General features: G+C 49.1%; 1 protein-coding gene across 1 annotated transcript in view; it reads left to right on the top strand.

Moving 5' to 3' along the window:
* Nucleotides 1–250: 250 nt before the first annotated feature.
* Nucleotides 251–14,792, top strand: part of grin3bb (glutamate receptor, ionotropic, N-methyl-D-aspartate 3Bb) — a 58,212-nt gene continuing 43,670 nt past the window's right edge. The window contains exon 1 of the mRNA XM_040040608.1: nt 251–739. Within this exon, the coding sequence (XP_039896542.1) occupies nt 251–739 (489 nt within the window). The remainder of the gene's footprint in view (nt 740–14,792) is intronic.

The following is a 14,792-nucleotide window of genomic DNA, read 5'->3' as shown; positions in this document are numbered from 1 at the left end:
CACTCACCACCTCCTCTGTCTCTTTGACCTCCCCCTTTTCATTTCTTCCTCTGCTTCTCCTCTCCCTCCCTCCCTCTCTCTCTTCTCCTCTGCACCTCCTGTTTCTGGGACAGCGCTCCCCCCCTCCCCTCCGCTCCTTAGTCTGCTCCTCCCTCAGTCTCCTGTGAGCAGCAGGAGGAGCAGCAGCCTCCTCTCGTGTTTGTCGGAGCAGCAGGAGTCAGCGGAGGAGCGATGCTGAGCGCGCGGCAGGATGTCTCTCACCTCCTCCTCCTCCTCCTCCTGCCTCCGGACTCTCCGAGCCTTCCTCCTCCTGCAGCTCCTCCTCGTACCACCGTGCCTCCTCCACCCGCAGCCGTGCCGCCTCCTGGCGCAGATCGGTCACTCCGTGCGCGTCGGTGCGCTCCTGCCGGCGCAGCGGGCGGCGCGCGTACAGGTCCAGGCGGCGCTGAGCCGCGCGGCGGCCGCGGTGAGCCGGGACCGGGAGCTGGAGCGGGACCCGGAGCGTGTGAACTTCCTGCCCTACAACCTGAGCCTGGAGCTCGTGCCCCGGCAGCTGACCGCCGCGGACCCGGAGTCGCTGCTCCGCTGCGCGTGCCAGGGCGTGGTGGTGCAGGGAGTGTCCGCCGTGCTCGCGTTCCCGCAGAGCCGCGAGGAGCTGCTACAGGTGGACCTCACCGCCTCCTCCCTGGAGATCCCCTTCATCAGCGTCCTCCAGCACGGAGAGCCGCTCCGCACGCAGGTAAGAGCTGCGCCTGCGCGAGCCCGCACCTGGACCCTGGGCAAGTGTTTCGGAACCGCCCGGAACCACCCGGTCCGAGTCCCCGGTTTGACCTTGACCTGTGTGACGTCTGGAGGTGTGTCGGGGGGGAACTGCGCTTGCGCGTATGTGTGCGTTTGCTTATTTGCTCTCATGGATTCACTTTGAAGCTTCAACAACTGAAGAACAGGGATGAGAATGTGGAGGAGGAGAACAGAGAACAGGGAGGAGAACATGGGGGAACAGAAAGGGAGTAGCAGAGAAACCATCTGAGGTTGATTAACTGAAGCTCAGGTTAGGTGGAGCTCAGGTGTGTAACAGGTTGGATGAGAAAAATCAAAGCTGGTCTGATGTGAGGAGAAGTTCCTGCAAGTCGAGACTGGACCGATCAGATTTATCAGTGAACTGACTGATCAGTTAAGAGAGACAGAATGTTTTCCGTGGATGTTTCAGGAGAAGTTGGTTTGATGAAGACTTTGGAAATTAGTCCTGCCCATCTAAAGGTGACAGTGGTGGCACCTTGGTGCTGACACAGTCACATCTAAAGCATTATTTAATTCTGGTTTCCATGAAGATGATGTTTCATTATCTTCACAACCACGAGAGGTCCTTGCGTTAAACTTCAGCTCACGAGCAGATGATGCTTTGGCCTCTGTTGTGGGTGGAGCGTCACTGTAAGTCTGAAGCCTGAGCCGCATCAATGTTGATACAAAGCAGAGAAACGTCTTTTAAACAGAGATGCTGGACTTCCTGTTCTGTTCTCCAGGTGTGGCGTTGATATCAGTAAGTGTGCGGAGGCACTGTGCATGTCACTGCTAATTGAATTAAACTTCAGCAGGGGTGGATCTACAGGGTGGCATGGGGTGGCATATGCCACCCTAAAATAATCTCATGCCACCCAAGTTTTGCATATGACAATGCTATTTATTAAAATAAGGTAGCATTACCACTTTGAGCCTGGTTACAATTAACATTGAATATAAATTCTAAAACTACCACCACTAAAAAATGGTCCAGCCCCTAGCCTGAACTGGCTTTATTTCTTGAAGTCAGTAGCAACCGATGCTTATGATTGCGCTAGAGCACATTTTGAATCAAAACTATGGGCATTTCAGATTTCAGCACAGGTGGCTAATTGTTACACTCTGGAAATGGAATGTAGTAACCGTCTGGGGTCCACAGACATGCTGCGTTGCCAAATCACGTGACCAATTTAAGCTGACATAGCTACAAGCTGCAGCCACGCTGAGTCTTTATTTCAGCTTGTGTCGAAAGTTGGACTTCAAACTACATGCCAATTTTTACGTTTTACTTTTAGGCCACTAAAACCAGAGTTATAATAAAAAATATATAATTTTCTGAATACTAGCGTCATGTTTGGTGCAGGAAGAAACAGTAAAAACAGGATTTTCTAAGGGCAGCGGGGAAAAAAGAAAAGGAAAAAAATGCCACCCTTTCGTGGAAAAGTGTACCACGTCGACCAATAAAAATGACACAGCAACATGTGGGATTTGGTTATTTATGAAGAGGGGAAATTTTTCAGAGTGATGGTGATGAAAGAGAGCGAGAGGGAGCAATATCGACAGCGAGTTTTGAGATGTGACAGATTTGTGATGTGTAGCGTGTTTGGAGTGTACAGTTAGTGTGTTGTTGTTGTTTTGTTTTGTGTGTCAGAACAGAGGCGAGTCCTGAATGTCACAGTTGGTGCCAAAAACCCTCCATATGCAGACTGCAGTGTAAATGCTGTCTCCAGGTGGGAAACAGAAGTGATACACCTCCTGCTGTCAGGCCTGCAGGTTTCAGACCTGTAGTGTCCTCCTCTCTCTTTGTGTGGCATCTTATTGTGACTCCTGATTGTTCTATCATTTTAGTTTTGGTATTTATAAATGGTTGTAGAAAAAACGCCTGATGCAGCGGCTGCGATTTTAGGCAAATACATAATATATAACTTTATTGTGTACAACATTTGTGCATAGGTTTTTAAAATGTACAATTTATATTTGCATTTCAAGTTATGAAAATAATTCACGAAACACTTCTGTAGATTTACAGTGAAAAATGTTAAATTTTTGCCGACTTGATTTTGTTTTATTTCAGATCAGTTGGGTTAATACAGTATGTCAAAATGAAAAGATAACTGTAAATTCAGACAAATGAGATTGTACTGAAAAGAATGATACCAAGCAAGGCAAGGTGGAAAATTTTAGGGGTCAATTATAAAGATAAACTCAAATTGTAGTCAGCAATGGGCAGTTATATCCTGGAACCCAGAGACTTAACCCGATAAATCATGACAAATTAGGTTTCAATGTTTTGTGAAAAGTGTTTCATGACAGTGCAGATTTCTGGCATTTTGTGTAAATTTAAGTACGTAACAATTTAATTATTTGTAATTTTAAAAAAATAGTTAGACCTGTGTGTTTGTAAACGAACCACCTTGCGTTTTGTAGCTTCTGGATTTTAAACTTATTGGGCTGCATGCTTACTTATCATCCAGGCTATACAGTACATAACATCAAAATTCACATGTTTTATGTAACTGCAATCTTTAATTATCTGGGCCAAAGAAAACAAAGTTATAGACAATATTTCCATGAGACATGTGTGTACTTACTGTATTTTATGTATTTTAACCTCATATATATAATGATGTAACAGGATGTAACACCTGTGAGACAAAGGCTTTGATTTTCATGCCACCCTAAGAAAATTTCTCCTGATCCGCCCCTGTACTTCTGACAGCCTATCACACAAGACCAAAGCTCAAAGTCCACCACATGCTGTTAACTGAACTGTGTTCAGCTCAGCTGTGTGGAAATTAACCATCATTTTTGTTGATTATTGATTAGTTTTATTCTAGACAGCTAACTGATCAATCAGCTGAACCGAGGCAGTAACATCAAAGGGTTCATGTTCTTTCTTCCCTGACTGACTATTCTGAAACAATTAGCAGGTTTTTAGTCTTTATGAAAATATAAAATTTTATCAATGTGATTTTATTTAGTAGAGGATGCAGCACTTCCTGTGGGAGGGTTTCAGAGTAAAAGCCTAACTGTGGTGATGGGATTAACTGAGCAGAGATTTTCATTTTTAACGCTGAAAACAATCCGGTTAAAGCTGCAACCCAGACACACAAACTCAGACACACATATTCAGGCACACGCAGAGACACACAAACTCAGACACACACACACACACACACACTCAGACACACACACACACACACACACATAAACAGACACACACACTTGCTCAGACACACACACACTCACACACACAGACACACACACACTCAGACACACATATTCAGGCACACGCAAAGACACACAAACTCAGACACACACACACACACACACACAAACCTACTCAGACCAACACACACACACACTCACACACACATAAACAGACACACACACTTGCTCAGACACACACACACACACACACACACACACACACACAGACACACAAACCTACTCAGACCAACACACACACACACAGACACATACAGAGACACACACAGCTGCCCAGACACACACACAGGCACAGACAGACACACACACACACACACACACACTCAGACTTATACACACAGACATATACAGACACACACACACACACACACACACACACACACACAGACTCAGACTCATACACACAGATGCACACAGACACACTCACACACACACACAGACACACTCAGACACACACAGACACACTCAGACACACACACACACAGCAGCCTTCATCATTCAGGTTTAATCCTGTGACTCAGGTGTTCTACCAGAACCTGTTTTTGTCTCGCACCATCATCATCTTGGAAATGAGCTTCAGTCCTTATTTGCCTCTTTTAGCAGTGGAGACACTGCAGCATCCTTAAGAAATTAAAAGAGATCATGGTGTCCCATAATTCATAGCGATGCTCAACCTGATAGCACCACCTGTTGGTGTTTGAGCTGTCTGAAGTCTTTTCAGAGGTTCTCGTTGTAGACTGGAGCTCAGCTCGGTTTTGACGTCAGAGATCCCGAAATTATAATAAAGGAGGATGTGATTGGGCTGTTCTCCTCTGTGACCTCAGTGTGAAATGATGTTTTTCACCTTACGGTAAGGGCTGATGAGAGTTTGTAGGAGGGTCTGCTTGTAGTTCATTGTCACGATGTGGGGAGAAGGGGGAGGAGAGGTGAGCCAGCAGCAGGTGGAGGTACAAGTACGGGTACAGGTATAGGTACAGGTCCAGGTAAGTACAGGTGCAGGTACAGTACAGGTGGAGGCACAAGTATAGGTATAGGTCAGGGGTGGGCAATTTTCAGGACACGAGGGCCAGTGTCCTGCAGGTTTTAGATATCACCCTGGGTCAACACACCTGAATCACATGATTAGTTTGTTACCAAGCCTCTGGAGAACGTCAGGACATGTTGAGGAAGTAATTTAGCCATTTGAATCAGCTGTGTTGGATTACCTATACCAGGGGTGGGCCTGGAGTCGCCCACCCCTGGTATAGGTACAGCTACAAGTGCAGGTGCACGTAAAGGTGCAGGTATAAGTGCAGGTACAGGTACAGACAGACTTACACACACACACACACACACACACACACAAGATACAGGTGCAGGTATAAGTGCAGGTACAGGTAGAGGTGTAGGTAAAGGTACAGACACACACATACACACACACACACAGACACACACATACACACACACACACGCACACAGAGACACACACAAGATGCAGGTGCAGGTATGAGATGCCTGTTGAAGACTGGGCCCCAGCAGCTGTAGCTTTACTTTATCTGCTGCAGACCAGAAACATCTGCAGCAGATGTTTTTAGCCTGGACACAGTTTACCGTCATGTTCTCGTCCTTGATGGCGCACAGACCCGAGAGAGAGGTCAGCAGAAATTACAACAAACTTTGCTTTAAACCGTCCTCCTGTGGCTGGTTTATGTCCAATAATCTGCAGATCTGACTCGACCTTTTCTCTGACACTTTGAACCACAGTTTGATGCTGAGACACAAACACAGTATTGACGTAATGGCAGGCTGGGAGCCGGTGTTTGTAGTGATGGAGTATAAAACCTCCTTCCTGCTCATTTCTCAGATTATTGACGTGGTTCAAACTCATACTTAATCAAATTAATCTGTCCTTTATTGATCCGACCTACAGGTCCAATCACTTGAGCGAAATTGTGAATGTTTAGGAGTTTAGTCCTGATCATTAACTGATTTCTAATAAATGTCTGGGTCATGACGGTCCTCTGATGTCCTTCACCATGCTGGACTGCATCGATCTAGGTTCGACTGAGGACTGCTTTTTTGGATCAGTTTTTACTGTGTTCCTTGTGCCAGTGCATGCTGTTCCCCTCTGTGTACGGCATGCAGAAAGCCCCATGTCTCTGACCCCTCTGATTGGTTACAAACACATTGTTTTTCTCATGTTTCTGGTTCGTCCTGCTGCTGTTTGTTGATCTCAGAGATTCTCTGAAGGAGTGCCAGCATCTGCTCAGAGACTCGGAGGAACACGGGAGATTCTGTTTGATGTTTGCAAAGCAGACGTCTCTGATCGGGTCAACTCGGTCAGCACGCTCAGCAACAGCTTCTTCATGATCTGTCACTGAGGCAGTGGGGTGCCTGAAACCTGTGAAAATATGAATGGGCTTGAGTTTTCTTTGCAATCAGATTAAAGTTATGAAGGGCAGCACGTGCTGCGGTGCTTTAAACATTTGGGGACTCCTTTTATCAGCTGACGTGGGCCCACGCTCCAAGTGTGGACAGAGACAAAGACAAGGAGAGTGTGAATTCAGCTGCTGCAGTTTGAAGCTCACTCCACCTAACACAGCCGAATCACATCCAGGAGCAGGAAAATGTTTGCAGTCTGCTTCACAAGGACCACGTCATTAACAGCTGTGTAACGTCCAAGAACAATCACTCAGGTGTGCTTTATAAGCTCGTCATTTTCAGGCTGTTTTGCTGGAGTCACCTGTAAAAACAGAAAAATTCAGCAAAGGGATGATGTGTGCTACTGTTTTACAGTGATTTACAACCAAACATGTTTGAGCAGCCTTTGTTGCATGCAGGTAAATGAAGGGATTTCCCCCAGGTGTGAACTAGAAACTGTCTGATGAACACTTGTTTGTCCTTCCTTCCGAGTCATTTCTCGTGCTGAGGTCACAGCACGGTGTGCAGTGGGTAATAGGATCAGTGTGTGACGTGACACAAGTGTAACGCCTGCTCATCCTGAGCATTTGAAAGAGGTTCATCAGGTTTCTGAAACCACTGTCCTTAAATACAGATTTTTAACTGCATTAAAATAATCTGAATGAGGTCTGGGGTGAAACAGTTTATTCAAAGATTACTTCCTGTGGTCACTTCCTGTCACTCAGCTATGAATGAACATATGCTCCTGGTCACATGAGAGCTCTGTTCTGAATCCACTTGACTTATGAAGAGGAAACTGTCACGGTTTGCGGGGCAAGCCGTGTGGGATTGTAGAAAAGGACCAAAAAGGCAGCAGCTCTGGTGCAGGTGAGTGTTTACAGTGGTGGGTAAGTACAAACAGCGGTGGCGACAAAACATGAAACTGGAGACCTAAACTGGGTAAACTAAGAAGACAAACCAGAATGAGGATGCAGGGAGGTCCGGAGAAACACATATGGGAAGACGCAGGGAGACCAAGGGGAAACAACACAGACGAACCAGCAACTACCATAACAGAAGACATAACTTAAATACACTCAGAGAACACAGGGAGATTACACACAGGTGGGGAACACAGGTGACACTGATAAACATAACGAGACAGGGCAGGAGTGAACACAACGTGACGCATACTGACGAGAGACTGTCAAAGTAAAACAGGAAGTACACAGAGGTTCAGACAGGAGGAGAGAGAGCACGGGGAGAACACAGACATAACAGGCTGGGGGAAACATGGAATAAACACAAAGAGAGACGAGAGCTCATAAATACACAGAGGGGCACACAGGGGGTAAGAGTCACAAAGGGAAAACACTTAGGGAACACCACAACAGGACACCTCAGAAAACATGATCTAAATAAGGAGCGAAAATACAAGGAACCAAGAATACTGGGCCAACATGGCCCAGGACCATGACAGTACCCCCCCCCCCCCCCCCAAAGGCTGGCCCCAGACAGCCCAACAAGAAACAAAACAGCCAGGAAAAAAAAACAAAAAAAACAAAAAAAAAAACCACACAAAACAACCCGACCAGGGCGGGCGGCGGGGGCCCAGGAAGGAGGGCCCGAAGCAAAACAGAACCGGAGCACCAGAAGGCCAAAAGACAAAAACAAAAAACGAGTCCAAAACCAAAAGAAACGAAGCACACCAGAACACAGGAAAAAACAGACCAAAACAGAAGAGTCCAGAGGGCCGACAGCACAGGAGTCCAAAACAGTTCAGGGGGCCGGCCAGGGGGCCAACAGCACAGGAGTCCAAACAGTTCAGGGGGCCGACCGTGCGGACGGCAACGGCGGCGACGTGGACACAGTTCGAGGAGCCGGCCGTGCGGACGGCAACGGCGTGGATACAGTTCAGGAGGCCGGCCGTGCGGAAGGCAACGGCGGCGACGAAGGAGACCACGGAGCAGTTCAGGGGGCCGACCCCGACGGCGGGTGACGTCCAGCAGGTGGCCCGGAAAATGGCCGGCGATATCGAGGTGCGAACGAGGCTTGGGCGACGGCATAACAGCCGCAGGAAATCCAGGCGTAGCAGAAGCAACAGGCCTCAGGACCAGGCGTAGCAGAAGCACAGGCCGCAGGACCAGGCGTAGCAGAAGCACAGGCCGCCGGACCAGGCGTAGCAGAAAGCCAGGCCGCAGGACCAGGCGCAGCAGAAGCACAGGCCGCAGGACCAGGCGTAGCAGAAGCACAGGCCGCAGGACCAGGCGCAGCAGAAGCACAGGCCGCAGGACCAGGCGTAGCAGAAGCACAGGCCGCAGGACCAGGCGTAGCAGAAGCACAGGCCGCCGGACCAGGCGTAGCAGAAGCACAGGCCGCCGGACCAGGCGTAGCAGAAGCACAGGCCGCCGGACCAGGCGAGGATGAAGATTATGATGAGGCTGCAGCAGGCGAGGATGAAGATGATGATGAGGCTGCAGCAGGCGAGGATGATGATGATGATGAGGCTGCAGCAGGCGAGGATGAAGATGATGATGAGGCTGCAGCAGGCGAGGATGATGATGATGAGGCTGCTGCTGGCTGGACGGGCTCCTCGGGCCCTCCAGCTGACGAAGCGGGAGGCTGGACGGGCTCCTCGGGCCCTCCAGCTGACGAAGCAGGAGGCTGGACGGGCTCCTCGGGCCCTCCAGCTGACGAAGCGGGGGGCTGGACGGGCTCCTCGGGCCCTCCAGCGGAGACAGGAGACAAAGGCCGGAGCGGTCCCTCGGACCCTCCAGCGGAGACACGAGACAAAGGCCGGAGCGGTCCCTCGGACCCTCCAGCGGAGACACGAGACAAAGGCCGGAGCGGTCCCTCGGACCCTCCAGCGGAGACAGGAGACAAAGGCCGGAGCGGTCCCTCGGACCCCCCAGCAGAGACTAGAGACGAAGGCCGGAGCGGTCCTACGGACCCTCCAGCAGAAGTCACCACTAAGCCAGCAGTCATGGAGTCCTCTGGCAAACACGAAGGCAACTGGCGATGCACTGAGCACTGGCTCTGCCCAGGCAACGCTGACATGGTGCAGTTCTCAGGTGGCTGCATAAACTTCAGGGGTCCAGAATCAGCCGGGAACTGAGACCTAGCCTCTGGGGAAGCCCTGGAGCGGCAAACTGTGCCAATGGCGGCTGAACCATGAAAAGCACCTTGAGGTGAGATTAGACTGTCTCCCTGCATGGAGTGAATGAGTGACACCTGCGCTACAGGCGGCACTGGAGCTACTGGGGCCTGCGCTACAGGCAACACTGGAGCTACTGGGGCCTGCGCTACAGGCGACACTGGAGCTACTGGGGCCTGCGCTACAGGCGACACTGGAGCTACTGGGGCCTGCGCTACAGGCGGCACTGGAGCTACTGGGGCCTGCGCTACAGGCGACACTGGAGCTACTGGGGCCTGCGCTACAGGCGACACTGGAGCTACTGGAGCTTGAACTGGAAGGGACACGGGAGACTGAGCTGAGGGTGGCTGCGAGGGGGCTAACTGAGCTGAGGGTGGCTGCGAGGGAGCTAACTGAGCTGAGGGTGGCTGCGAGGGAGCTAACTGAGCTGAGGGTGGCTGCGAGGGGGCTAACTGAGCTGAGGGTGGCTGCGAGGGGGGCTAACTGAGCTGAGGGTGGCTGCGAGGGGGGCTAACTGAGCTGAGGGTGGCTGCGAGGGGGCTAACTGAGCTGAGGGTGGCTGCGAGGGGGCTAACTGAGCTGAGGGTGGCTGCGAGGGGGCTAACTGAGCTGAGGGTGGCTGCGAGGGGGCTAACTGAGCTGAGGGTGGCTGCGAGGGGGCTAACTGAGCTGAGGGTGGCTGCGAGGGGGCTAACTGAGCTGAGGGTGGCTGCGAGGGAGCTAACTGAGCTGAGGGTGGCTGCGAGGGAGCTAACTGAGCTGAGGGTGGCTGCGAGGGAGCTAACTGAGCTGAGGGTGGCTGCGCAGGCGATACGCAGCTCGCGTTGACATCCGCCACACAAAACACAGCCCCTGAATGAACAGTCACGTTGTCTGGAAAAGACACAGAGTCCTCACTCACCACAGCCGGTAAATTAGAAGTCCGAACGTCCGGCTGTGGGGTGGCGCGTCGGCGGCGCGATCGGCGTTTCCTCCCCGCAGACGGCTCCGACGGGCCGGGCAAGATCACATCCGGCGAGTCAGGCAGCGAGGCAGGAGTGGCTGAGAGAAGGTGAGGTGTGTGCTGGAGAAAAGCCTGCATGGTCGGAGGAAGCGATTTTAGAAGCCATGGCAGGCCGGAAAAGAGCCGTTGTAGCCGGCTTTCGACGGTGCGGCGAAGCTCCTCTGGAGGGTTTTCAAGCCACAGCCCGAGGAGAATCTCCACGTTATATGTAACGTCGTCCTGGAGCTCCTCGGACGGATTTACTGCTGCTGGGTCCATGGTGGCTGGTTCGTACTGTCACGGTTTGCGGGGCAAGCCGTGTGGGATTGTAGAAAAGGACCAAAAAGGCAGCAGCTCTGGTGCAGGTGAGTGTTTATTTACAGTGGTGGGTAAGTACAAACAGCGGTGGCGACAAAACATGAAACTGGAGACCTAAACTGGGTAAACTAAGAAGACAAACCAGAATGAGGATGCAGGGAGGTCCGGAGAAACACATATGGGAAGACGCAGGGAGACCAAGGGGAAACAACACAGACGAACCAGCAACTACCATAACAGAAGACATAACTTAAATACACTCAGAGAACACAGGGAGATTACACACAGGTGGGGAACACAGGTGACACTGATAAACATAACGAGACAGGGCAGGAGTGAACACAACGTGACGCATACTGACGAGAGACTGTCAAAGTAAAACAGGAAGTACACAGAGGTTCAGACAGGAGGAGAGAGAGCACGGGGAGAACACAGACATAACAGGCTGGGGGAAACATGGAATAAACACAAAGAGAGACGAGAGCTCATAAATACACAGAGGGGCACACAGGGGGTAAGAGTCACAAAGGGAAAACACTTAGGGAACACCACAACAGGACACCTCAGAAAACATGATCTAAATAAGGAGCGAAAATACAAGGAACCAAGAATACTGGGCCAACATGGCCCAGGACCATGACAGAAACAGTGAATTTGTCCTTTAACCTGAGCTGTGTGTGAGACTGCTGTGTGACAGGTAAGGCCAGGTGAGTTTAGAAGCTGCGGATGTGGCTCAGTGAGTGTGCTGATGATTGTTTGTAAATCTGATGTTTTCAGGGTTAAATTCAGCTTGACGGTGAAATAACTGAATCTTTTAATCCCTCTGAAGACGAGCAGCAGATTAGTTTCCCATCATGCCTCACTCGTCTCTTTGTTTGACCTCAGCAGGTCTGACTGGTTTCATTTCACCTGTGAGGTTTGAATGCAAACACCTAACTGAGACATCCTGACTAAAAATACTTCAGCTTAGAGCTCTGCGGGGACCAATGAGCTGGCAGGAATTGCTGATGAAACACTGAAAGTCAGCGGCGCTCGTATCAAACGTCTCGTCTGAGCATTGCAGAGTAAAGATGAGATTTGGCCCCTGAGACTTTTTAACAGAAACTACCTGAAAGATTTCTCTAAACCGTTTGACAGCTCAGAGCGCCAACACATCAGCTGATCTCATCAGAAGGTGCGCGGCTGTAACGGGTGGATTAAACCTGGTTATTCACCTTTTAGCATTCTCTGAGGCTGCAGCTAGATAAACTTTGGATCAGCAAACTGTGACCTTCAGAGTTAAAGAGCTGTTTGGTCCTCTGACAGCAGAAACAAACTGAAACCATAACGGCGCTTTCTTTTCCACCCTGTGTCACAGAGAAGCCTTCCCTTCTGACACTCAGTGGGTAGAGTTCAATTTTACCGCTGCTGGAAAAAATTTTGACTGATCCAAATAAGATTTTCATTTTAGTTTGACTTTATTTATACAGTTTGAGTTCACGGTAACAGTCATCTCACTGCACTTCATGGTTATGATCACTGCAATGATGGAGGGAAAATCCCAACACAGAGGATCCCTGTGAGCAGCACTCAGAGACGGTGGGGAGGAAGAAGCCCTTTCAATAGGAAGAGACCTCCAGCGGGAGCAGGGAGGGGCAGCCAGAAGGGGAGAAATGTGGTTTCTGAAAAATGTGATGACAGGAAATGTCAAGACTCTGTGTTTAGGAGTTCAAGCTTCCTGTTTCTATGGTGATGAGCTGTGCTCCAACTGAAGGAGATGACACTGACTCACATTTTCAAGGGCTTTATAAGAAGTCATCTCTTACTTCTAATTAATTAAATTAGAAGTAATTAATTAAATTAGAAGTAATTGTCACCCCTGAAAAGCTGTTCATTCCTACCGCCACATGAACTGAGGCATCGAAATGTTCATCAGGTCATTTTTCTGTTTTATTACCTTAATTTGGTTACTGGGTGTAGTCACATTAATCTGATTGCTGGGATTAGTAACTGTAATCTGATTACTGGGTTTAGTACAGCAGTATGGAAACATTGTGCAGCCACAAATCTTTGGTCTACGAACTCGGGTCCAGGAGAAGAAATGAAGCCTAAACTTCATTAGGCTGGTGCTCTTCTCCTTGAACCTTTGAAGGTGCAAAGTTGTGGCTGAAGTTTGCTTTGAGTTTCTCTAAAATGTGATTGAAAACAGAACAAGGTCATCTGTAACTCTCATAAACTCATATTTTATTCGCATAGAAAAAACGCTATTTAGCTGAATTTGTTCTGTTTCTTTTTTAAATGGAAATACCAGCTGACGTCTTCAGACTGAATTAATAAAGTTTCAAATAAGGTTTATTCTTTTATTTTGTGTAAAAAGTCTTTTTGAGCTCCCCTTGTAGGAAACATCAGTGGTACAGTGAAGGGTTACTCTGGGACCGCCACAGTCACATGTTTTCATTAGTGACAGGAAAACTGAGAATGCTGGGAAGAGTCTGACTGTGACTCTCTGACATCAACCTGCTGGGCTCTTTGTGACCTTTGACCTGCCATCAGTTGTATTTGTGTTACCAAGTCACACATAAATGTCCTTCGTGCTGCCAGGTACAGAGTGCACAATATTATCAGCGAAGCAGAAACATGTTCACATATGATAGACGGGGACAGCCGGAGCTGCCGGACGCAGTCCAGAATCTCATTAGGGCTCCCTCGTTAGGAAGCTTAACGAGGTGATAATTAGCTGCTGACGCGTGGCACTCTGTAGGCTGATAAACAGACTGCTGATAACATATCAGACTGATCCTACACCAGCTGGCACAGACATACAAACACACTCTGGACCACCACCACTGGCAGTGATGATGCATTCAGGTCCTGTGGGACAAACAGGAACTACTCGTTTGTAATAAATTCAGTTTAGATGCTGCTTCATTCAGAGATGATTACAGTACACACACACACACACACACACACACACACACTCGGAGCCCTGAGCTGCCTTCAGGCTCTCAAACATTGGTGAGAAACATTCCACCAGATAACAGACAGTAAAAATATCTACATTCAGTGTGAGACTGTATGTTACAGATGAGACTTACTTAGTAATTCCCACAGGATCACACACACACAAATTGAATCATAACACACTCTCAGAACACATGCTTTTCCATTTTCATCTGATTTCAAGGTCGTTTCTTTCCTGGAAGAAGACGTGGAGGTGTACAGGGTGCAATCAGAAGACGCAGACTTCCTTCTCCCCATGTGTTGTTTTTAGGCCCCTGGTTTCAGTTTAATTATGTTTTCATTATGCGATCATTATTTAAGTGTAAACAGGAAACAGCCTGAAGCCTACATGCTGCTCGATTAGACGATTATGATGATTTTTCATCTATGTTGATGTTACAAACACAAACACTGAGCAGGTGAAGCTAACACCTTAACTCACCTTTATTAATGACCTTGCTGACACTCGAACGCCTCGTTCTGCAGCTGCTAAAGAGCATTTAATTCAGTTCAGTGAGTCCCAGATTCATCAGGAGCTCGAAGCTGAATTCCTGAAGCAGAGTGTGAAACATGAAGACAGAAACGGTGACGCGAGTAAAGACTCAAATAATCCAGTCAGAGGAACGGGAGTGTGTGTGTGTGTGTGTGTGTGTGTGTGTGTGTGTGTGTGTGTGTGTGTGTGTGTGTGTGCGCACGCACTGGTCGGCGCTCTGAGTGTCTTGTTGTGGTGTTTTGGGTCCCCAATGGTCCTCGCGGGTCCTCGGTCTTATAACTGGCCCGCTAATCTGCTCGCTGTCCTCGCTCCGTCTGCAGAGCAGCCTTCATATCGTGCCTTTACCACGTGGCGTGTTTGTGATATCATTGGTGATGTAAACTGGAGAAGCTGAGGACTCAAAATCGCTGAGCACTCAGCACTTTTTCTGCTCTGGGTCCACACATGTAAAATCAACTACACGTCTATGAAATAAGAGG

Source organism: Simochromis diagramma, unplaced genomic scaffold (assembly GCF_900408965.1).
Source record: "Simochromis diagramma unplaced genomic scaffold, fSimDia1.1 OVJJ01000026.1, whole genome shotgun sequence".
Taxonomy (NCBI): Eukaryota; Metazoa; Chordata; class Actinopteri; order Cichliformes; family Cichlidae; genus Simochromis; species Simochromis diagramma.
Note: the sequence above shows the minus strand (reverse complement) of the source record. Positions and strands in the feature narration are given on the sequence as shown.